The 26,719-nt window shown below is 37.9% G+C and overlaps 1 protein-coding gene across 12 annotated transcripts in view; it reads left to right on the forward strand.

The window, feature by feature from the left end:
* The window catches only part of dmd (dystrophin), a 2,654,580-nt gene that overhangs the window by 958,227 nt on the left and 1,669,634 nt on the right, over positions 1–26,719 (forward strand). For all 12 annotated transcript variants that reach the window (XM_039745194.1, XM_039745193.1, XM_039745197.1 and 9 more), the window contains exon 18: positions 26,247–26,370. In XM_039745194.1, coding sequence (XP_039601128.1) covers positions 26,247–26,370 — 124 coding nt within the window. The remainder of the gene's footprint in view (positions 1–26,246; positions 26,371–26,719) is intronic.

The raw sequence follows: 26,719 nt of genomic DNA on the forward strand, positions 1-26,719 counted from the left end.
CCATTTATAAAAATGACTGTCATTTCTAAACGTCTCATACTTTTGGTAAACCCTTCAATTAAAATCTGAAAGTCTACACTTCAATCACTTGCTTTATTGCTTTATTTCAAATCCATTGTGTTGGCATCCAGAGACAAAATTATGAAAACTGTGTCAACTGACAAAAAAATTACGGACCTGACTGTAGCTGTCTAATCTAAACTCAAGCATTTCTTATCAAAATAATTGCATAAACATTAGTATCCTAGCAAATAGCTCGGATGACGTGAATGTTCTTTGATTGGCAACCTTAAATTGGCAATGTTTAAGAATATAACATGTTTGAGAAATGAGAAGAGACAATTAATCTATTCAATTTATTTGGTTAAGTAATAGATGAATTTTTCCAATGTTTCATCCATATGCTTCTTAAAAATGTTATGCTTCAACTACATGATTTGTTAGTTTATTTAACATTTCCTTGTATCTTTGTGTGAAGACATGCTTCCTGGTTTCAATTTTAAATGCACCCTTAATTTCCATTGGTGTCCTCCAATACAATACTCTTATCAAAATTGTTAGAGTTGTGCTGGATTAATGTTATCAATGCCTTTATAAGGAAGTGGAAGTATATGTAAGGTGATGTATGCTTAGTGATGGATTGGTGCACATTACAGGTTTAATTCCTGCCTTGTACTCAATGCAATTAAAATATCTCCAAATTCCCAGAATAATGTATGGTGTTGGAATGAGCAAGCTATAAAAATAAATACATGAAACAGTTAATTTATTCAGTGGCATTTATTTCAATTCTTGTGCAATCCTATAATTTAAAGCAGGGGTGTTTAACTCCGGTTCTGGTGGGCCGCAGTGGCTACAGGTTTTCATTCTAACCCTTTTCATAAACAGCGAGCAATTTTCATTGCTAATTAACTCCTTTTCCTTTTATTTTAATAGCCCTGTTTTTAATGATTTACTCCTTTGAATTTGATTAGTTTCTTCATTAAATGGCAGCCAAGCAATAATTAGATGTGAAACGAACAGATGACCAGCTAAACTGGATCGTCAAACTTTAGCCAATTTCACTCCAACCAGTTTCTTAATGAGACCGCAATTCTTGCTGTTAATTAAAGCCATTATTCAAAATCATGCTTGTTGCTGCTCTCATTCTGCCATAGCAGACTGTTGATTTTCTGTTTTTTCTAAGACCACCGTCAAGATGTTTTGGTGACCTGAGCAGACCAACATGACCGAGACCTCACCTTTCTTTATTTTCAGGTTAGTTGGTCATATGGCAGCTTGTTTTCTGTCTCATTATTGTTTGGCTGCTCATTAAGGAGAATGAAACAAGGCCTGAGAGATATCAATTAAAACAAAGGCAAAACAAGTTAATCAGCAGCAAAAAAGGGTTCACTAATTAAGACGATGGTTGGAATGAAAACCTGCAGCCACTGTGGCCCACCAGGATCGGAGCTGGACACCCCGATTTAAAGTTTGAAATTCTCCATTTAAAAATGAGAGAATAATTGGCCTTTTCATGATCATATAACCTACTTCACTCTATTTTTTGAATTTCTAAATACTGCGAGTCACAGGATTGCAGGGTTTACCGTTACTGCCTCTGGACTTCAGGAGAGTGGACTTAAATTTTTGCCAAGAGTGGAACATGCATGTTCTTCCTGTGTCTGTGTGAGGTTAGTCTTGGAGTTCTCTAGTTTTCCTCCCACATCCTAAAGATTTGCATGTTTTCTAAACTGGTAACTAGCTGAAAGTAGGCTTTTGGACATCACTGTGTATATGTAATCAACATGTGCAGTATTTGTCCATCCTCTTTAATGGTTCGGTTTGTATTCAGTCTTGTATAATTTATTGCTGTGCTTTTATTTTGATCATATATATCCTGATTTGTATCTAGGGAATATCAACAACAATTTAAAAAAATGAATATAGCATTTGGCCTGTATTCTGTAATTTTAAAATGAACACATGTAGAAAATTACCAACCAAGCTAAAGAACATAGAATAGATGGGGGAAAAATAACAAAAAATAATTATTATGAAGTGTGAGCATTGTACCCAACAGTTTTGAAGCTTTATTCACAGTTGTTTTATGCATAAAACAATGGTAATACTACAATTTGTATGCAGTAAAATATGCACCATACTGTTCTACCTTTTTAGATGAAATACCTCTCCTTTTATTACAAAACTAACCATAATATTCTGTTTGTTTAAATTAAGTATATATCTCCTGTTTTCTTTGAAGAAATCATTGCAACTGCAAAGTTTGTAATAAACATATTCCTGCTGCTTTATTATTTTAAATGTACAGTTTGTACCGATGGGTGGGCCTTTTATTTTTTGAAACAAGTGATTTTGTATTTGTATTCATAGCAAATCTGATCCCAGTAATCCTGTTCACTACCTAAACTGAATAGAAACAGATGAGGCATACATAATGTAGAAATATCCGTCATAAGTCTTTCACACAAAAAAAGGGTGTTTACTGTATATGGCTAATATGCTTCATAAAAGGAATCCAACTAAAAATCTAAAATTCTGTCTAGTTATCCCAAGATCGATGACATCAGCTACTAGACTATTGGGCAAAAAAAGCAAACCATTTTATGCAGTGCATGTCAATATCACTCCACCTTCAACGCCTTCAGTCATGCAGTATGACGAGTCGTTTTGAATAAATTAAAAAAGAAAAAAATAATTCTAAATAGTTAAGTGAATTAATTTTTTTTTTTACTTCTCAATCAACATTAATCTGTACAATGCTAATATAATAAGACAATTATCTTAACAGCTGATGTTAGGATTATAAATGTAACTGATGAATGAACATTCATAGCTTGTTACTTAGAAGCAAAGAGAGAAAAAGTACATGCAGAAATAATGCTTGAAGAAAAAAAAAACATTTACCCTTTGAAATTTTGGTGTTTCCAGAAATCTGAACTGGGTATCTAAACAACTGATTTAATCTGAAACAAAAATACATTCTGCAAAAATTAGAGTAATTGATCATGCTAAAAGGTCTAAAACCTAAAGACTATTCACACTTCTGACTTAAATTGTTTCAGCTGGGCCTGCTGACTTATATCTTTGGTTAAAGGATTAGATTCAGCAGTTTGCTTACAGTATTGCAAAATATTTCACTAATACAGGGTGAACCAAAATGAAGTACCGCAAATTTCAAGGTTATTGCACGATGTAGTGGCAGCTGAGTGGGTTTGAGTGGGATCCTTTGATAGGCAATCCCTTATAGTTTTCAGTCTGCAATATGCCTTGGCCTGATACGCACTGTGCTTTCGGTGTCAACGCATTCTTCAAGAACAACGAATCCATCATCACTACGCAACGCACCTTCCGAATGCACATCAGCATTCCCCTGATGGTGACGTCTCAAATCAGAAAACAATTCTTCAGTGGGTGGCTAAATTTAGACAAATGGGTACAACATTGAACAGAAAATCTCCAGGCTGTTCTCGGACTGTACAAATGCCTAAAAACATCCAAGATGTAACGGCATTCATTTTACAGTCTCCCAGATGTTCAATGCACAAGCATGCTTCTGCCTTAGGCATTTCCAACACGTCTTTGAGGATGATTTTGCATCCATGTAAAATCATGGTAGTGCAGGAACTCACTTAGAGAGACTGGGAGTGCAGTAGAGAGTTGTGTGCGTACATTCTGCAAACCGTTCATCGAGATGTCATCATCATGTGAGGGACGAGGCATATTTCCATTTGAATGGTTGCGTAAATAGCAAAACTTTCACTACTGGGCTGAAACCATTCTCGTAAACTTCATGAGAGACCTCTGCATAGTAACCGTTTTTCAGTTTGGTGCGCCGTTGCAGAATTTGGCATTATAGGCCCGTACTTTTTTGAGGAGGGGGGAGCAATGGTCACCATCACTTCAGAACGTTTAGAGAACTTTTTGTGGCTCCAACTGGAAGAAATGGATGTTGTGGATGCCTGGTTTCAACAGGATGAAGTAACAGTTTATATGGTGTGGAAATCCATGTACGTTTTGCAGGAGATGTTTCTGGGGAAGCTCATCTCCCTGCGCAGTGATGTCAGGTGGCCTTCATTTTTGCCTGATCTCACTCTGCGCAATTTGTTCTTGTAGGACTATCTCAAGTCGAAGGCATACACACCGACTTCAAAACCTTGAAGCCCTCAAGGACAGTATTTGCCACGAAATCGCTGCTATTCCTCTTGGAATGGCTAATGAGTCACGTGAGCGTACATAAATTGTTTGAAAAATGATGGCCACCACCTTGAAGACAATATTTTTACAGCAAAGTGAAAAAAATCTATTTTGTATACTCTGTCTTGTGTCGTAATGAAATGTATTTTATCTTGTAGTGTTTTTGAAAAATGAACTTTTGAAATGTGGTACTTCTTTTTAGCTCACCCTGTATTTGAAAAAAAAATGCCAGGGTGTTTACAAATGTATCACAATGCAAAAGATGCTAACATAAAATAAACGGTAAACACAACATTATCAGAAGCCTTGAAATAGGAGAATCCAAAAGAAGCATCTTTTCAAATTCTTTTTTTTTTGTTTTACTAAATAAACACAGGATTTCCAGGAACAGTTATTCGAGTGAATATGTTCAAATTAATTTATAAATATTTTTACACTGCTTTTTCATAGTCATTCCAGGCACATATAGGCATAGTAACCTGAACCTGAATATCATTGCTTTCTTTTCCATTCTTCACTTATTATATCACACATACAAAATCCAACATTTTGGGGCTGAGACCCTGAGTCTGTACATCTGGAAGTTATTAAAGTATAGTTTTATAATTAGTACATATATTCCTTGGTCTTTTTCTGCTTACTCTGAATTTTCACCCACATTCTTAAAGCCATGCATGCATGGAGCATGAAAGGCATCTGTCCATGAAGGGCACATCACAATGATTACTACAGAAGAAGAACATATTAGTGATATTTGATATTACAATGATTATTCAAAGGTAATTCATTCAAAGTTGAATTCAAAATTACAAGTCTTGACTTCATATTGACATCACGTTCTAAAATTAGAACAACCTCCTCTTGAAATGTATGTGAATAAATGGCTACCAACAAGAAACAGTAAAATGAACTAATTACTTTACTCAATTAAACACGCATTCTCCAGTTGTTTTCTTTCTGACATCCTTTAAACAAGGGAATCTCAGCATGCCGTAATAAACATATATAACGCATCATTCTGTTTCATCACAGCTTAGGTCCATTGCATAATTTGCCTTTTTTTTTCACTTCCTCTGTATTTTTCTTAATGTGCATGCACACAACATGCCACATAAATCTTGTAATGTTGAATGCTGATTGAAATTGCAACCTTACATAACGTTATACTGTTGGACAATAGCATTGCTGTTTCCAAAATACAAGGCTTTGCTTTGAAAAAATGTGTAGTGTCATTGTATCACTTCAGATGTATTGGTGTAATAAACAGTATAACAAAATACCTGTTAGAACACTTAACCAACACTCACTATGCTGCCGCTGGCCTTATCTGGCACCTGATTCTTGCTTTGTAGGTTATGCAATATTTGAATTTCCCTTTGCACACGGGTGGCAAACTTCAGTCCTGGAGGGCCGCAGTGGCTGCAGGTTTTCATTCTAACCATCTTCTTCATTAGTGATTTGTTTTTGCTGCTAATTAACTTCTTTTGCCTTAGTTTTAAAGTAACTTGACTCAGGCCCCTTAGTTGTCTCTTTTTCCTTAATTAGCTGCCAAACAATAATGAGACAGAAAACAAGCCACCACATGACCAGTTCACCTGTGCCCATCACACAATATCTCAAAAAAAAGAATGCAATGGTATCAGTAAGGTTGATCTCTCAGGTCACCAAAACATTTTGACGGTGTTAGAAATTGGAAATGTCTGCTATGGCAGAATGAGAGCAGCAACAAGCCATGAAATTAAATAACAGGTTTAATTAACAGAAAAAATCAGCTTCTTGTTAAGAGATTGGTTGGAGTGAAATTGGTTGGAGTTTGAAATCCCAGTTCAGCTGGTCATCTGTTGGCTCGTTTCACATCTCATTTCTATTTGGCTGACATTTAATGAAGAAAGGAATACATTCAGAGGACTGAATCCTTAAAAATAAGGCTATTAAAATTCAATTCTATTAAAAGAAGTTAATTAGCAGTGAAAACTGGTCACTGATTAGGAAAAGAGTTAGAATGAAAACCTGCAGTTACTGTGGCCGTCCAGGCCAGGGGTTCGACACCTCTGCCTTACTGACACTGTAGTGTCGCAAAATTGATGCAAAAATTTGTCTCTCATCCAAAGTGGTTGAGTAAAAAACACTGCAGCAGCAGCATTTCTATTTAAACAATTCTTCTGCCTGATGGGGATTTTAGTTTCTGTGTTGGCACTACTGCAAGGCTGAAGACTGAAGTTAAAATAAATGGGGAGAAAGTGTTTATACCGTATGTTCTAAACACCATTCTTTCTGGGTTAGTGGTGTGAATCTCAATGATTGTGAAATATCATTGCTTCACAAACTTTTACCAAAGTGAAATAAATTGGTTTTTTTTGGCTTATCATAAATTACAGGCTAAATATAGCTCTGGCTGATGGCCCCCAAATTCTGTGGTCTTCTCATCATGCATGTTATGCTAACTTATGCTTCTAACTTGGCCTTGTGTGTGTGTCGGTGTGAATGGGTTCTGTGATGAACCAGTGGCTAATCCAATGCTGATTCCTGGTTTATGCAAATGCCGCCTTGATAGGCTTTCCACTAAATGGAACTGGATCAACAAAGTTTCAGATTGTTACTTTAGAAAAAAAGACTATATTATCTGGAATTTATAAGTTGTAAAATAATATACTGCATCTTTCTTCTACATAAATTGTACCCATTTTTATATGGATTGTGAGAATTGTATGAAGCCTATACAAAAATGGTTTTCAAAATTAAGAATAGGAAAATGTGTAGGAACTAAAATAGAACCTGAAATAGAATCTACTGCTATCTCAGAGCCTACAGAGTGCCAAGACAAGATGTGAGAAGTTTTTTTGTTAACTGTAAAAATTCAGTTACTTTCACCTCTAGAGGGTATTTGAGGTTTCAGATGACACAAATGTAGCCATACAGATTGAAATGATCTTGGAATTGTGACACAGTGCAGTGGGGGAGGCTTGCTTGTGTCCTACATACAGAACTGATTCTAAGTTGTAATGCAATCCTCAAAACTGCTATATATCTCTGATAGTGTTTGATTCCGCCTGCGTCAAACATTTCAAATTCACCATAATGCTCAATGACTCTGAAATTAATTTTTTGGTCAGAAGAATGAAGCAGAGAAAGATTTTCCGATTGTCAAACAGAAAATTATCTATTCATTAGTGCTGTTGCATTTAAACTTTAGGAACCTATGAGCTGTTTCTCAACTTTTGTGCATCTCTGAGTTTCCATACAAGCTTATTTGAAAGTAAAATGTATAATGTTGTGCTCTGAAAGAATCTCAAAATGTGTCTTTTTCAACATAAACTCTCTCAAACTATATGTTCAGAATCGAGACACATGTATCATATGTACAGAAAAATGTTTTAAACAGCGATTGTTTCTGACCAAGAGGTAAATCCTGATCTCACTACTGTTCATTGAAACTTGGAAATATACTTGAGGCAAGTGAAAATGTAAATGTTTAAAACAGGGATTGTTTCGTTTTGAGAGGTAAATCCTGACTTCACTACTGTGCATTGAAGCTGGGACGTGTACTTGGGTCATGTGGGCATGCCTATAATCAAATGTGGATGTAAACAGAAAAGAAAAATGGGAAGAGAGCATGTTCAGTTTAACAGACAGATAATGCCTTGACTGTTAGTTTCTCTCAAGGATGCGATCTCAGTTGCTGCCTTCTGTAAAAAAAAACAAACCTGCTTTACAATCAAACCACAGGAGAACTTTGTTTTACCTTAAGTGACTATTCAGAGTGTGAGTGCTCATCTTGTAACTGGTTCACCCTCCATCAGCAATACTGGAACATCAGCATTGCTAAAGAATTCCATACTGTTTAATGACAGGTACATATTACTAATTAATAAATTATTCTGATTATTTGTCTGTCTAGCACAAAGGGAATTACTGGAATAGTGACAATATACAGCTACACAGCAAAGGCGAATCAGCAGCTATATTACAAAAACAAAGTGAAACAATCTAAAAGGCAGTTAATATATAGTATATATATTGTCCCAGATGGCTGGGGACCCCTACCCAGCGGGGACACCTGGATGGTCCACGAGAGGGACGATACCTTCCCTGGGCCATGAGAGGGCAGCTGCTCTGGTCTTCTTGCAGGCCACTGGAACAGAGCTGGGAAGCTTATCCTTATGGGAGGACGTGGCCACCGCCAGGGGGCGCCCGGACAGTTATGGAACCCTGGATGGCAGCACTTCCACCACACCAGGAGTTGCTGTCGGAAGAAATCCCAGGGGCACCTGGAGTGCTTCCGGATGTTCATCTGACACTTCCACCACACCAGGAAGTGTTGTCAGATGGAGCACCTGGAACCCATCCGGGTTATTATAAAAGGGGCCGCCTCCCTCCAGTAGACGAGCCAGAGTTGGGAGGAAGGAGACGGAGCTTGTGAGGAGGGGAGTGGAGATCAAAGAGAAAGAGAAAGAAAGAATGAGACAGTTGTTGGAGAATAAGGCATTGTGGTGCAATTGATAAATAAAGGAGTGTGTTTTGGACATTCTGGTGTCTGTCTGTCTTTGTCCAGGGGCTGTCTTTCCACAATATATAAAATATTTATATATATAGTGAGAAGAAAGACTCTCCAGACATTATAAAGGTTTGGGGCAGCCACCTGTATATTATATCCTGGCTCCAAAAGTTTGAAATTATTGAACAGAGATATTCACAAGACTGAGTCCAAAACAGAACTGAATACTTGGAGGTAAGATGGCAGTTTTAAGGGCTGAGGGAGGAAATTATGTCATCTATGCCGGAGCCAGAAGTGATGTCATCAGAGGTGACGGAGCTGGATGTGACGTCAATTTTTCAAGGTTTGATGTAGTATTTCATTTACTAAGGCCCTTCAGCTGTCTCCTACTTGCACATGTGTGAATATATATAATATATATACACATGCCACCCCAACCTGACACAGACACCAATTCCATCTAGTCAAGCCCTTTATTCAAGGGAGGAACCTATCCCCTCAGCATTCTACACGGAATGATGCCCACAGTCACAAGCAGTACGGAATACACTCTTTCTTCTTCCAGACTCTTGCAGCCTCCATAAGCGAGCTTCGTCCCTTTCCCATCTCTGGCTACCAAATGAGGTGATGCTGCTCCTTATATTCAGCATCTCAGGAGTACTTCCAATGTCGAATCCTCATGAACTGGGAATACTTCTGGGTAAGGCAGGAGCCCTATATACAAGGGCTCAACAATATCTGCAGCAACCCCTGGCAGTCCCCACTGAACCCAACAGGCTTGTAGCGTACTTCCTGTGGGAATCCATGGAGCTGTGGCAACCCAGGAGGGCTGCCAACAAACTGTTCGTTGGGCAGTGCCCTTCATAAGCTCTGTCCTTCCATTTGGGAGGCATTCCGCTTGGCAAGAATGCCGCCCACCTCTTACAATATACTGTATATAAAGAATATTACTGAACATGAAACCCAAAAAACCCACCTACTTTGACAATAAAATTTTGAGAGGTAACACCTATAAATAGGGCTGATTAGTGTAACCTAGTCTAATGGCTGCAAAAGAGTTAGGTCTCCTATTAATTTCTGATGCTCAATTCAGTGTGTGTTAATATCTTTGCCAAACACTGACATCACATTGCATTGAAGTTTTCTACTTTATTCTAAGTGCTATTGCACTACGATACACTTCAGCTTCACTAGGATCCTATTTAGACTAGAATGGATAGTTGAATTGAACAGAATAATTCAACTGTGCAGTCAAGTTCAAATAAAATAATGTGTAGTCACATTTTTGAAGTTGGTGTTTTAACTTTATCCAAACATACCGCAGTACAATTCAGTTGATAAGAACATTGATGATTATACTGTACATCTCTGACAATTTGTAAATTATGAATAAAATAACTTTTTTAATTTAGTTATGTACCAAACATCATCATTAGTTATCCTCACTGGTTTATTCAGTTGTTTCCCAAATTGGTTTCCTCCACTATCTGCAGTCAGGAGTATCCTTTGAGGTACGACAACCCGTGGATTGGATTGCGTTTTTTTGAAAACCTTTCGAAAACCTTTAACACACAGACTGCACAGCCACACTACCACCACATCTATGTCTTCTGTCCCTTCATCTCTAAACATCACATTGGTCTTTCCTGCATTTACCTTGAACCCCTTTGCTCCCAAACTCTGTTTAGTGGCAAAAAATCACCAAATGTATTCTAAAGCAAATAGTCATATTTTTTTCTGTTAGACTGTCTACAGTATGTCATGTTTAATCCTGCAGAATCTGGGACATTGACTTAACTGAGATTATATCCTCATACTTTGTTTTGTTGAAGCTAAGTCTAAACAAATATAACCTCGAAGGTCTGGTGTGGTCCTTAAATAGAGAAAAAAACTGGTTTACAATAAAGTAAAAATGAGCTAAAGGACATTAGTAATTACTATCTTTTCCTAATAGCATTTCTATTCCAGTCTCAAGCATGCCACAAAATTGACCCTCAAATCTAAAAAAAAAAAAAAACCTGTCCCTTTTTTATACACATATATATTCTATGACAGCGTGCTGTTCACTAAATTCCTAGTCATACATCATTCTGACAATCTATCACATACTTCATAAAAAGAAAGGTATGTAACATATGGTGCTGTTTGGAAATGACTGTAATCATGGCACAGGAATATCCTGATTTTAGTAGTTTCAATTAAGGATATGACACAAAGATAAATACATTAATGAATGGATAAAAAAATCATAATAGTTGGTCTTCCAATGAAAGTATTTCAACTGAAAAATAAAATCCAGCTTCTTCACGGCAATGTACTAATAAATCTAGTGAGTAAAAAAAAATCAGTGTTCTAATATAAAACTCTCTGTAAAAGCAATGCACTTATTAAAGTTTAATCCTCATTCAAAGGAACAGGCAGAAAATTCATAACCATTATCATTCATCTATTCATCCATCCATTTACTGACATATTTAATGCGATTTAGGGTGATGGGTCATTATAAGCCAGTAGTGCACATTTTGCAGAGTCACCCTAAGTCATGGCTGTCAGTGTTTACTGTAATCAAAATAAAAAAAAAAAATGACAGAATGAACAAATAAATAAACTGGTGGGTCTTCTTTTTTTTTTGCTGTTTCATTGGTCTATAGATCTTAGCCTTGCATGTGATAACTAAGCTGTGTTACTATAGATGGTGCTATACCAGCGCTTAACTCGACACAGACAAACACGGGAGGCACACTACTAAAATAAGGTGCTTTCATTTTTCTTCGCTTGTGTGGAACGTCTTACTCCATCCCCACAAGCCCAACACAGTCCCACAAACACAGTACTTCTCTTCTTCACTCTCTATCTTCACCACTCCTCTCTGGCAAGCTTAGTCCCTCTCCTCCCGACTCTGGCTTTTGGAGTGGTGGCTGCTGGCTCCTTTTATAGCCCACCCAGAAGTGCTCCAGGTGTTTGATGACCTATTTCCGGCTGCACTTCTGGGTGTGGCAGAAGAACTGCCAACACGGGCTCAGGAACAACTGCAGCACCCTGTGGTGGCATCCCCGGATCCCAACAGGGTTGTAGATAACTCCATCTCAATGAAGCCCTGCAGGACTCTGAGGCACCACTACCACCCATGAGGACTGCCATCTTATGTCCCGGGGGAGGTACTCTTCTAATCAGGCTTACTCTCCAAGTCCATACAGTGAAGAGGCGTCCCAGGCCAGACAAGGACCCCAGCTGTTTGTGACAGCTGTTAATAGTTTTAAAACCTTTATTTAAAGCACACCACGTTCACCTGAAGCTACAGTAAATATCACCTGCAACAAACAAACAATCTTAGACTTTGACCTTCTGTTTCCAGTCATCATTTTCAGGATGGGTTTTACCTGCTTTTGTTGGAATGGGGAAAGTTTAAAACAAACAACCAAAAAAAAAAAAAAAAAGACTGCACAAACCTTATATAATGTATGTGTTAGAATGTCTAAATAGTTTTCCCTGTACTAAATTTAAATTATATTTTAATGTTTTAAGCTAATAAGAATGCCATCGGGACTGCTTTACCATATGTATCTTTTTATAACCTGAGAAATATATATTATATAGTGATGCTACTGCTATGTCAAGCTCTTCAGTATTATGGGTTCAAGTGAACAGCTTGCATATGTGTATTTTTTGTTTATGCATGAACTGAATAATGACATATGGCAAACTAGCGCTCTGAGACACACTGCATTCAGCTGCATGTTATGCAAATACTCAGATCACACTCGGCTTCATATGTCAAGTTTTAGAACATCAATGAAATGGGCTTGAAACCGATATTGCTAGACATAGATCAGATTTGATGGAAAAATGTACTGCATTACTTTGGAGGAGAAAATTATAGTGCTTCAGGTGAGTAGCATATACACGAGCAATCTTTTATTCACTTCAACATCATTGTGTATGTGATTGAGGTTTCTTTGCCATCATCAGCTACGATATACTGTTTTCACAACAGTATATGAAGTATTCATTTTTTTGAGGGGGGAAACACTTTTTGAAATATGTTCAAAATTAACATTAACATTTAATGTAACCCTATATCATTTTTTGTCTGCCTTATCCTTTCATTAAAATCATACACACAGGTAAGTAGAATTTGTTTTCTTTTTCTATTCACAGCCTTTTTTTATACTACTGTAGATGATATTATAATTTACACTCTAGCAGAGTTCATTTTGGCAGGCCATTCAATGAATTGTTATGTTCTTGTCTTTACTTTTAGAAAACCTCTGAATCTTGTCCTCAGTACCAGAGTTTAATTTTTATACTGCTATCATCCCTACTCATATGGCTTGCATCAATAAGAAATGGCAGTCCTATCTATCTTGGAACTTTGCCTCTTTTCAAGTATAACTGAAGTCACCTGTTTCTCTATAAGTGCATCTTAAATGCACCAAAAAACAGACATTTTTGTCCTTGTACTAAATTTTCAGTCACACACCTTCTTTCTGCTTGAACACTCTGTTGAGGTCTTGAAAAAGTTTGATTCAGACTCCATGTATCTCACCTGTCTTTGATTGTCCTTTCCAGCGCAACCCTATTAACCATTATGGGCTAAAGTTATAGATATCAAGGCAGCAAATTTGATCATTACCCTTTGGCTCAAGGTCCTCCAGTGGCTGGTATACTTATATTAGTAATCGTGAGCATGATGTTTGTTATGGACAATTAATAGGTAACAATAAAGTTCATTTAAACTTGACTATTGATTTAGAACAGACATACCTTATAATTGCAGTCCTCTGGTGGTGTCATTTTAAGCATCACATCCACTGTCTTGATTTTCTGAAAAGAACAACATTTTCTTTCAGTAAATTATGGTCTTATTGAAGGTAAAGCACCTAGCTGCTCTCTGGTGAACATCACCACACCACCTAAAGTCTATTCCTTGAGGAACTGCAGAGCATAAGAAGCCTACTGTTAGCACTTACGAGTGTACAAACCCTTCGACTATGTGCCTGTAGGTCCCTTTGGATGGCCCTGGATTTCCATGCAGAATTCTTAACCCCAAGCATAGTGGTCTGGTGGATTTGGAGTCAGGCCAAACTACCAGTTTGAAAGGCATTTTTCCTTTTTTAAACTTCTGAAACCAATGCTTTTAATAATTTTTTATTGAGGATTGCAGACAGCTGTATTGTTAGCTTCCAAAAAAGTATTTTAGTTATTGTAATATGCCATTAATGGTTCTAGTGATCCATTATTTCAGTTGGTTTCATTTGGAAGCAAGTTGTTAATCTCTAAAAGCACACCCAATTAAAATATTAATTTACTGTCACTTTACACATGAGGGGATGCTGGGTTGTTTAGTAGGTTATCACATTACTGCAGCTAAGTAGGGCTTGCTCAGACAAAGAAATTGAAATAGGGCTGTCTTTCTGCAATGAAAGCCTAAAGTGGAAACATCAAAGAACTTTATTAAAAATAGTGAATAACAGCCCTTATTACAAGATTTTGAGGTAACACATATAGTTAAAATGCTACATGACATTTTAATCTATCAATTGCAGCATTAAGCATTGTGCATAGCCTACATCTTAGTAGCCTTCTATAATGGTGTGCAAATTTACTGCACTTTTCTCTTATGAATAATTTATTCACTCCACTTAAAATATTAGCTGTTCAAGCTGTGATGTGCAGATTATGTTTATACTTTTTCTTTAGATCACATTTTTTCAGTAATTTTACTTCTGTTTAATTTCTAAAAAGTAAGAGTTCTTTATTAAGAAAAATCTAAAGAAATAGGGTGATTTTGATCCTGAATAATTTAGTTTCGAGTTTAGGGTCCAAAGGCTATCCAGGTAACATTAGTCACAAGGCAGTAATCAGCCCTGGAGGGGCTAGTCCATCACAGGGCTCACATAGGCACATAACCACACTTACCCCTTTGAAATGATATTCTGTATTTAATCAGATTCCTGAAGTCTGTCATAGACTAATAATCCTTTTACTAAATAAAGTTTTCATGTATACAGTTTGTTGCTGAAGTGTATTTTTCACATTAATTAAACTATTAAAGCATGATTGTTAACTTAGAAGGTTGGCGTCCTTCAGCATCTGCAGTAAGATGCTGCAGATGTTCTACCAGACAGTTGTGGCGAGTGCCCTCTTCTATGCGGTGGTGTGCTGGGATGGCAGCATAAAGATGAAAGACGACTCACTCCTGGACAAACTTGTTAAGAAGGCAGGCTCTATTGTAGGAGTAAAGCTGGACAGTTTAACATCTGTGGCAGAGCGACGGGCATTAAGCAAACTCCTGTCAATCATGAAGAATCCACTGCATCCACTAAACAGTGTCATTTCCAGGCAGAGGAGTAGCTTCAGTGACAGACTTTTGTCACTGTCCTGCTCCACTGACAGACTGAGGAGATCATTCCTCCCCCACACTATGCGACTCTTCAATTCCATCCGGGGGAGTAAATGCAAACATTATTTAAAGTTACTGTCTGCTTTTTTATGTATTTTTATTACTATTTAATTTAATATTTTTTTTGTATCAGTATACTGCTGCTGGATTATGTGTATTTCCCCTTGGGATTAATAAAGTATCTATCTATCTATCTATCTATCTATCTATCTATCTATCTATCTATCTATCTATCTATCTATCTATCTATCTATCTATCAGCACTGAGCACACCCAATTGCAATTAACCATCTATTCCAGGAAGCATTTGAGATAGGGCTCTGTGTCATTCATTCCTGTTTATGTTCATTTTTATATGAAGCTGTTTTTTAAAGCAGGAAATCCTTAGTAAAGAAGCCCATTGATTTTCATTAAGTTCAATTCAGTTTGTTTCTGTTAAGCACACTTCCACTTAACAACTCAACTCACAGGTGGCATGGTGGCGCAGTGGTAGCACTGCTGCCTCGCAGTTAGGAGACCCGGGTTCGCTTCTTAGGTCCTCCCTGCATGGAGTTTGCATATCTCCCCGTGTCTAAGCACAAATAAAGCATAATAAAAATTTTATATTTATGTACAAAACTTGGAGAGGGAAAATAAGAAGAATATATATATATATATATATATATATATATACACATTTACTGTACACATATACACACAAATGTTTTTTTTTCCATATTATGCAACACAGTGAAACACTTCACTTCATTAAATTCAGAAGTCTGAGTGCAGGTGCATCAATGGTGTTGACAGATCCACCCTAAAGCAGATGAATTGTCAATATGTTCTGAAGGGGGAGAAAAAAGGGAAAAATCAGTAACAGCCAATCAAAATAATAACCTAATTAATTAGCCACATAAGAATGCAATATGAACAGCCTCAGCAGGATTTTTGTTTTTTGTGCAAAGGTCTTTGATTTAAATTCTGAGGTCATTAGGGTTCTTTAATATTGGTAGGTAGATCATTCCTGAGTCTGGGTGTCTACACTAATTTTATTCATCCTTGGAATTTTAATCAAACATGACTCTCCAGATTCCTGTGTATACCCTGGAGTATAGGCATAAATACATTTTCTTAGCTAATGGTGTGCTTAACCAGTTGTGACTTGGATTCTGTTATGCCGCAAATGCAGAAAAAGTGTCAAACCAGAAGGCTAATGAGATAACTACAGGAACAGGAGAAGAATGTAGCCAAAAAGGAACAAATAGTGGTCAAAAACCATTAGGATAAGAGGACTAACAACAAAATAAAACCGGGAGGCAAAATTCAAACTCAAAAACTTAAGCAAAAGTTCCAAAATCTGAGACTTCTTCTAAATGAGATTTAACGCATGATGCAGAGGCGGCAATAGGGGTGTGCGGGGCCTAGGGCTGACCAACTCCATGGAGGCCGGTTATGTCAAACGCTGTTACCGGTATGTGTGGAATGTATAAACTTGTGCACGAATTTAATAAAAATAATGTTAAGATACACCGGATTTTCTTATTATAGTTTTCAGCTAAATTTTTGCAAGATAACACACGGACTTTATCAAAATATAACTGGAGAATATAACTTGATAAATCCGCTTGAACAGGACACAGGAACTCAAAAGCAGGGCAACCCTTAGGCACAAGGTCTGGGGAGGTCGCCCCACTTGCCACCCCCAAACGCCGCTCTTGGCATGATGAATACTGTTGTATCCAATATCTAGGATAAAAAACTCCTAACAATGGTGATCATGTAATGAATACTTGAACTGAAAATAGCACCACCTATTAGAAAGCAAAATAGTGATGCAGTGAAACAAAAAAATAGAAGTGAACTTATTAAATACACCTCCTAAAAGGTATGTGATAGCACTATGAAATTCTTCATGGTGAAAAGCTGTCAACTCCACTAACATAAGTGGAGAGTTGAATGCATTTAAACAGAACTAAATTTTTAAAATTTTTTTTAGGCTCTGGCTTTGCATGACGTGCCAAACACTGAAGGGGAACTTGTGTCTGGTGAATTTGCTAGAGCAAATTTAAAGTATCTGATTTAGCAGAAATACTGATGCCATGAAGGACTGGTATGAGCAAATTATCACTTCTCTTGGTCAACAGGGTGGCCATAGACAGATTTTACTCAGGACAGGGAGAAGCAGCAACATAAACCATAATTAAATGTAAATGTAAAGAGGAGCAGGAAGTTTCCATATAAAGGTGTTACACAATGCACAACTCCTGTTATATAATTTTTGACTAACTAGCATACATGTAATATCTTAAAGGATATAAAATCATCTCATAAAAAGCTTCATTTGTGTGACATTTATGGTTACACTTCTTTATTATTAGGTTTTCTGCAGCTTAGCAAATTGATTATCTGTAGGAACCTTTTCCTGACAAAGCTGCATCAAAAGTGGATTTTTGCTTTAATAATAGTTATAGTCAACAGTAATGCCCCATTAATGGTGTAATAATTCTTAATATAAATGCTGTCAACATATGAAATATTAATTGCTTTGGATTACTAAGAAAATTATGATTATCTGTGGTAATATGTGAAAAAACATTTGATGAGTATTGATTTTCTGACTTGTTCAAAATTATTCATTGATTTGTAAATTATGAGTGCACTGCTAATTCCTGGTGGCATTGTCCTTTAAGCTATTCTGTGTACTCATTGTTAGCCTAATACAATATGATCCCTAACTCTTTGGCCATCTTCTAAAACCAATTTGGAAGTGTATGTTTCTAACCTAAATTTCATTGTTTCTAGCTTATTTAACCATTTTGTTCTATCATTGTGCCCAATGCTATTGGATAAACTCTTCTTTCCCTAGACCCAAAACTTAGATTGGTTAAGAAATAAATGATTGAATACTGTACTAAATCATTTTACTAATATATCTGTGATTGTGAAAAGTTACCTACACTTCCTTTGGTTAACAAAGCCTGTTTCTTTTGTTTTTTGTATGTTGTAAGTAAATTTCTAAGAATATCTCAGAAGAATTTAGTTTAACCATTGATATTTTGCCAATAGTTCTGTTACATGATAATTCTTTTTTTTTTTCTTTGTCCACAAGAGCAGAGGGGGAAAAATACAAAATAAAGCTGTAATGTAACTAATAAAAGTTTAATAAAAGGAGTTTTCAGAAGTCTAATACCCTTGATGGTGTTTGTAATTCTACTTTAAGCTTAAATTTTTCTTTAACTACTGATTTAATTTGGAGATATTCTAAAAATCTATTCTTGTCTATCCCAAATTGGGAGACTATTCTGTTAAATGGAATGAAATCCAATCCTTCAACTATGTGTTCCATGTATAGAATTCCTTTACTTTTCCAGTATTACACCCCAAATTACTGTCTAAAGTATATAAAACATTGACCAAAATAGATGATACAATAGCAATTCCTATAGGCAAATGGGAGGAGGATCTATTAGTTAGCTTTGATCAGACTTTCTGGTCCCAAACCTGTTTAAAAACTTTTAAAACGATCAGAAACCCCAATTTACAACTAATTCAATACAAAATTCTACACAGAGTACACTATACAGGTCATCGGATGTTCAGGATGGGATTTGTGCCATCTGACACCTGCACACACTGCACAGACAACATTCCTGACAGTTATATCCACGCACTGTGGTCATGTCCACCTGTTCAGGGATTCTGGTATAGAGTATGTGAAGACCTGTCAAAGTGTCTGAAATGTGATATCCCAACTTCCCCCTCATTTTGCTTGCTGGGGAACCTAGAGGATGTCCCGATTGAAACAAATTTGGTTCACGTGGTTCTCACTGCCATATGCATCGTTAAGAAAACTATCCTCATAAACTGGAAAAAGAAAGATAATCTTTGCATTAACCAGTATAGAAATCTTTTATTGGATCATATTACACTTGAGACAACCTCTGCCTCCACTTCAAATCAATCTCTCTGGGCTCCTTTGATCGGTTCCATCACATAGCGATGATGGAGGGTCATTGATATGGTCCTGCGGGATGCTGTGGTTAATGTGGTGGAGAGTCTGAGCTTGGAGTATCTGGAGGATCCCTGGGGTGGGTTCACTAGGGGGGTCTTGGGCTGGGGGGCTGCTGCCCGACTCTGGTGGTGCTTGGGTTACCTCCGGGGGTGGGCTTCTGCGGGTCGCTGCTTAGTGGCTGCAATGCCCCTGGGTTGGTCTGGGTGTGGGCCTGGTGGCTTAGGGTATGGGGGCGGCTGTCCCCGGATGGGGATATGGGTGGGGCCTTGGGGATTGGGTCCTGGCATGTACGCTGCCGGGAAGAGGGCCAGAACGTGCGGCAATTTCACCATGGGGGAGGGGGATGTCCGGGAGGGGGAGGATCCAGCTTTATCCTGGGTGTCTTATGTCTTACTTAATCTGAATGTTGAGTAAATGTGGGGATGGGAGTAAATATTCTTCTGGGGTGGTGTGGGTTGGTGGCCTCAGACTCCGTGGGGCTCTGTGATGCTGCTGCTTCGGGCCATGGCTAGATAGGCTGGGGCCTCCGTGCCCGGTGGATTTTGGGAACGGAGGTGCCTATTGGGGCCAGTAGGGGAGCTGGCTCCCTGGAGGGAGACTAGAGGTCTTATTACACCTAAGTTCTCCGTTAGCTGCCCGGGGCTGGAGGCTAGGAGTGGGAGCTGGCCGTCTGCCTGTGGTCTGGAGTGGTGGGTTGCTTTGCTCTACGATGGACGGGGGTGCCTGCTCACTATTACCCCTGCGGAACGGGCTAACTCTGGCGTCCAGGAATGGCTGTACCTCAGGTACGGCAGCACCGGGACCAGAGTTAGGTAGGGTGTGTGTGGGGAGTGTGAATGGGTGTCTGGCGTACATCCTTGTAAGTCTTGGGTTGTATGTGTATGTGAGAGCATGAGGGAGGGAGTGTATGAATGTGTTTGTGTGTGACTGTATATGTCAGGTGGGGTTTTGGACTCCTCCCCTCTCCTGGGACATCTGGCAATACTACAACATCTTTGCCTACCCTCCCCCTGCCTTAAGCATCTGTCTGGTCGCTCCCGGTGGCTGCCTGGTGGGATCTGGTTCCCTGGGCTCTGTTGGATCCTCGGCGGGTGGGTCGCCCTTGGGTCCCGGGCTGCTGGGTTCCGGGCCCGGCCGACTCGGGGGAGAGTGGCTGCGAGCGGGCCTGAGGGCTTGCCTTTGATATCTCCCGGGACTCTGCCGGCTGCTGGTTGTGACCCCCGGGGTGATCCTCTGCGCCTCTCGGGTGGGGGTTGGGGCTTCTCTGGTGACGGCCTCCCTGGGGTCTCCGCGCTCTGGGGTGACCTCTGGATCTCTGGGCTTGGAACTCCCTCCATCTTCCGCGTTTTGGGGCAGGTCTGTGGCCCTTCACACTCACTATTGGATGCTCCTATAGAGAAACCTTACACATACAAGCGTGCGTACGCACACAGGTGCTCACATGGTGATTTCATAAGTATGACTTGGACATCTTCAGCACATGATCTAAGGTTGTGGTGGCCCTAAATGCCTCAGCAATAATTACTGTGTGATTGTCAGCAAACATTTTTACTTTTATATATCTTCATGTAGCTGATGCAGCATGCAGTTTTTGTCTTGTGGTTTGTTCCCCCTCTTTCTGCAGGTCTAGAAGCGGATTCTGGTTCATTTATTGTTTATTCTATACGAAACCCCCCCTCCCCCTTTACCTCCATCTCTTCCTTCTCTCTCTTCTTTTTCTTTCACTTTTGTCTCCGTGTCCGGTTCGAATCTTAAAAACATCTAAAAATATTTTTAATAAAGTTTTGGTATCAGGCGTGACGTCAGCAGAAGCTGTAACGCTCCACCTGAGAGAAAATCTGTAAGGCTAGTCGCCAGCATTCAGACATCAATTCTGATTGCTTCACAGCCGAACAGGACACGGTTAAAAAAAAAATAAATAAATAAAAAAATAAAAGGAGTTTTCACACTCCTATTTTTTTTGCTTTGTGCTGAATTAGGAGATGAGTGGTTATTTTGTTTCAACATCCAAAATTTCAAGCAAACCAAAAGCAATTTATTTTGTAGGACAAAATTGAAAGTGCTGACAAAGTTTATTTTTTTTTACTTTAAATTTAGCTCTTTATTCTTTAAAGTAAGTACTGCTGTACACACTTTACTGTATAGTCTCAATTCTGCAGACTGTACTCTCTGTAAATTTCGTCATAGTTGTGAATCTGATAATATTAATTTATATATTAATAGTGAATGAATATTTGACACAAGTCACAACAACATTTGCGGTTGCTTGCCTGTTCCTTACACTTACAGCTGTATTTTACTTTGTTTTCCTTTAGTTTAGAGTGCAGAGTGACATTGCTTCTTCCCTTGCCTTTTTGGAATTTGGTTTGCTGTTTCTTCTTTTGAAGTCGGGACATGCACTAGCAGTAGCACATGTACGTGGGATGCAATATTGTGAATGAAGCACATTTATTCTGCAAGTGTAACTGACCTAATAATGTACACTAATGAGTTTATTTGCTCTTCAGGAAAGCGTGTCTTCAGTCAATTTTCACGAATTGTTTTTGGCAAGATCTAGCCTGTAATTTCACGAACAATAGCATTCAATGGTATAGAACCCTACTTTGAAAAAGGGTATATTTTTGTGGTTTAATAATATGAGTATTTCAAATGGAAGAAACTTGTACAGAATAAGATGCAGGAAACACGAAAATAGGCATTTCCAGTATTAAAGTCTATCTGGCTTCTGGGGGGCTCCGCCCCCCTGGCCTCCCGCCTGGTGTCCCAGGTTGCCCCCAGAAAAATCTGGTCATTGTATGTTAAGGTAAAGCTTGGCAGTTAGGCAGCCTGGCTTTTCTGTGGGGGTTGAGAGAGAGTCCTGCAGAGAAACAATTACCAAACTTGTTTGAGGCCCCCAACCCTGTTGTAAAATTACAAAGAGACTTAGTCCTAAATGGGGGAAGGGGTTCTTAAACCATCAAACCATGGCTGTTATTATCAATAATGTAACACTAATATTACATTGCTTTGTCTAAGTTACACATAAAGACATACAACATATTTATCAACCTATATGAAAAATTTCACATCACAACAGTATTTTTATGTTGAGATTGCGTAACTACAGCAGAAATTGTGTTAAGTGATTAACTCCCCTTACACAAATTTCTCCAACAATGCACAGTATTTCATGTAATAAGATCAGTCTAGTGTCAGACCACAATGATATCTTACACAAACTGCTCCAGGGTTTGCTTGGTACCTCAAGGTCTTGGTCTGGCTGTTTTAGTTGACATCAGACTGCGATTGTTGTGTCCACATCTAACCAACTGAACCAAACTACATTAAAAATTGCTCCAGAGTAAAAAAAAAAAAAGATTTGTGAAAATAAAATAAAATGCAGAAATCAGTCTCTTCTTACACATCAGAATAATAATCGGATTAGTCACTTAATTTAAAATGCAGTGATCCCTCGCTATATCGCGCTTCGACTTTGGCGGCTTCACTCCATCGCGGATTTTAAATGTAAGCATATCTAAATAAATATCACGGATTTTTCGCTGGTTCGCGGATTTCTCCGGACAATGGGTCTTTTAATTTATGGTACATGCTTCCTCAGTTTGTTTGCCCAGTTGATTTCATACAAGGGACGCTATTGGCGGATGGCTTAGAAGCTACCCAATCAGAGCATGTATTACATATTAACTAAAACTCCTCAATGATATACGATGTGCTTCCCCGAGCGGATTGTTTGCTTTTCTCGGTCTTTCTCTGACATTCTCTGCACCTGATGGAGGGGGTGTGAGCAGAGAGGCTGATTGCCTAGAGGATATGGATGCTCCTCTAAGAAATGCCGCTTTATCGTGGTGGCCCAAAAGCACGTATTGATATATATAATTGGAGCATGGATTCGGTATAGGGCTGACTTATAGTGACAGAGAGAGGTAGGGGTTTAGAATTATCACATCATATCTAACCATGGTCATTAGGCTATGATGCACCCCGACACATTGCTGCAAGAAGTAAAACTGATTCCCAGAAGTTCATTTGTTAAAATAAAATTGGTGTATAGATAAATATTATTTGCTCAAGGCCATGTAATATACATTTTTGACACTATGATTTAGTCCCAACACTTTAATTACTGACTTTCTTGGCCTTCCATAAAAAGGGCTGATCTGAAAATGAAATAACTTGCCACTGTTTTTTGAAAGTCTTGGCTTTACCCAAATTCCAGATGATTGACTTCACTTCACAGATTATACATCATTAGGCTGAAACAAAGAGAAAAAAAAAACCTTCTCTGGTGCTATGGCCGAAATCATGTCTACTCTTGGAATATTTCTAAAACTCATTTATCTGGTTCATGGGAATATAGCTGTTCCTGGACCTATGATATGCTGCTTAAGCTATAACTGAGACTGTTACCTTAATCAGTAAGAACACATTTTGAAGCTGAATCCATTTTTTTGTTATGAGTAAAGCTGCCAGTTAAAGATGAACTATATCCAACCTAGCAGTGTCAAGGGTTGCATTTTATCCTTGCAATGAAAGAATGAGCTTTCATCTGTGAGCCAGAGTTGCAATGTGGGTTTATATAAAAGACTTGCATGCAGTAATAAAAACTCACCTTTGGATATTAGGTTTGATTTTCTGGCAATACTGCCTGTCAGATGGAGCTTATATGCTCCCTTCTTATCTGGGATTTCACTGAACACTCTGGCATTCTTTTCCAGCTGAAGGATATCCTATTCGATTGACTAGACACACCTAACTGCATTACTGCTTTAGTCTCTTTTTCTTGTTAACCTTAAATTAGATGTATCTAGTACTGGGTAGTGGACTGACATTCAAAAGAGACAATGACTAACATGGCATTTGTCCTTGGCAATGAGTGTAAACTGAACTGCATGTTCATAGCAGGTAGACAGGTAGCCCTAGTCTATATCCATTTGTTAGCACACAAAGTGAGTTTTCCAAAGGGAAAGTGGCTACAGTTTACCATACCAGAGAATACCAGAGAGGCAGATAAAGCTATCTTGACAGGCCATACAGACATATTCTGTTACTGCTCCTTGACAATACAGATTGTCTCATTGTGAATATCAAAAATATGTAGCTTAGACAGCATTTTACTTGGCAATCAGTATTTAGGAGCATCCCAAAACATGCAGATCAATATATCATAATGACTAAATGTAAATGTCAAATGAAATGCAACTAAAATTCATTGTGCACATGTGTTTAGTATATTGTCTCATGGCAATGGCAACAGAATGTTGAAAACATAACCAGTGAGCAGGATGCCCGGGGGTACTCAGGTGGTTCCGCTTATGCTCCATTGTTGCATAAATACTCTATTCCTCAAGTATTAAAGAATATCCAGTAAATTAGTTATGGAAAATTTTATTACTAAGGATATACAGTACATATATTAGATAGACAAATCACATATATGAATAAAAAATTTGTAAACAAAAGCCACATCGCCTTGTGCTGCTGATCAGCCTGATCAGAATTGCCACTTTTAATGACATATATGTACTTCTGTGCAGCACAGCAGAAGTCATCAACTCACTCACCATAGCACTTCTGATGCTAGTTTCAATCCCGTCAAAGCTTTCAGTTGATATTTCTTTGGGTTATTTTTAAGAATAGAGAAACTTGTTTTCTTCTCTTCTTTTTAAAGTGAAGTTAATTTAGGCTAGATGAAATACCATTAGCTAAAATGACTGTTTCATTATGTAGATTAAAGGAATACTCTGCACAAAAACTGTATTTTTTATACACTACCTGGCCTGTGTAGCTTGTCGATGCAGCATTTACAGTATATGGGAGCTTGAATTGAAGACCAGGCTCTTGACCAATGAATAAGAGGAAAAGGTGAGTGTGTATTTCAAAAGCATGGTCCCACATGAACACCTTTCTTTTATGTGCACTGCTTTGACTTTCCAGAAGTATTTACTTAACAGTAGTTTAACAGCTTGCATTTTGCAAATTATGATCATACAAACAGATGACTTGATCCATGAATTATGCAACAAGAGTGCAATGAGATTTTTTCATGGACAATTTTATATTATTTGCTCTGGTCCAGCATAGGTCACCATAGATTACCATTCTATCAGAATGTTTACCTACGTTCTCATATGCAAATATCCATCCATCCATTATCCAACCCACTATATTCTAACTACAGGGTCACGGGGGTCTGCTGGAGCCAATCCCAGCCAACACAGGGCGCAAGGCAGGAAACAAACCCCGGGCAGGGTGCCACCCCACCGCAGATATACAAAAATATGGCATTAAAATTTTTCTCATCCATAACTACAAACCACATGGAGTAAATAGCATATAGTATAAAAAAATAATAATTTTTGGATAGACTTTTCCTAAAAAACCTTGTTAAAGGCCAGTGCAGCCGCTTTAATTAGTTAAAATCACAAAAGACAGAAACTGGAGAGTAAGGCAGGATAAAATAAAAAAAGGAATCCATAAAGCAGTTAACTTCATTTGAGCTGTTTTTGTTGCAAATCTAGTAGTAATTTATAATAGTATAACATTTTTTTTAAAGTTTATTTTGAGGAACTTTCCACAATTCGCATTTTCTGGCTTTCAGGGTGTACAAAAGGTTCACCATATTTCACCTCTTGAATACAGTTATATTAAACTAATTAATTAAATTAAGACCCAAATAGTTGGCAGCAAATCTTTTTCATTCAAGGTAATATAAACACATGTTAAAATCTATTAAAATAATAAACTAAAGTTTGTATTTACTTTACAATGTTTCTCTTGTTTGTCCTCTAAATGTTTTTGCTTACAACAACCTTCAGCCACATCAGCCTTTTTCAGATATATTCATTTTGACATGTTTTTGTTTTAAGTTGTTTGTATTCACAGTTGTGGCAAATTTCTGCTTTTAGGAGAAAATAGTCAAAGAAAGTAAAAAACAACACATTGCATTACTGATTCCTTATATCCTTGAAAACATTTTAATACAGTGAAAAGCAGTCTTCTGAAACTAAACAAAGAGGAAAATTGGAAAGCAAACTGCAGTGTGAACTGTGTAAACATGTGATAGTTGCAAAAAATAGTAGAAAGTGTAAATTAAAAAAATCCAACAAGAGAATAGTTGGTTTCTTTACTAGTTTTTTTTTTTTTTGACCATTTTCTAGGTTTGATGTGGACTGCACTGAGTTGCACAGCTGGATGACAAGATCTGAAGCCATTTTGCAGAGCCCAGAGTTTGGTGTTTCTCGGAAAGAAGGGAGTGTGTCTGAACTGCAAGAACGTGTTAATGTAAGATTTCCACTGTAAATGTGTGATGATTGACACAAGCTGCTATTTACTAAGTGTTACAACGTATTTACTGAATTTTATTGTCAACATTTAATTTGACAGCTTGATGGCATAATAGCATTACTGCTTTACAGTCGTTTGAATTGGTCTTGATTCCTAGTTAAGATGCATTGGTTCCTTATGGGCTGCAGATGGGTGTTTTGTATAGCCTTTTAATCCATAAAATAGGCTCAAAAGAGGGACAGATGCATACTATTGAATGTTAAGAATTCAATATTTTTAATTTCTGCTATTTAATATTTTTATTAATATTTAAGAATGTTCTCATTAATTAAAGTAAGAAAAATAC

This window comes from Polypterus senegalus, chromosome 2 (assembly GCF_016835505.1).
Source record: "Polypterus senegalus isolate Bchr_013 chromosome 2, ASM1683550v1, whole genome shotgun sequence".
NCBI lineage: Eukaryota > Metazoa > Chordata > Cladistia > Polypteriformes > Polypteridae > Polypterus > Polypterus senegalus.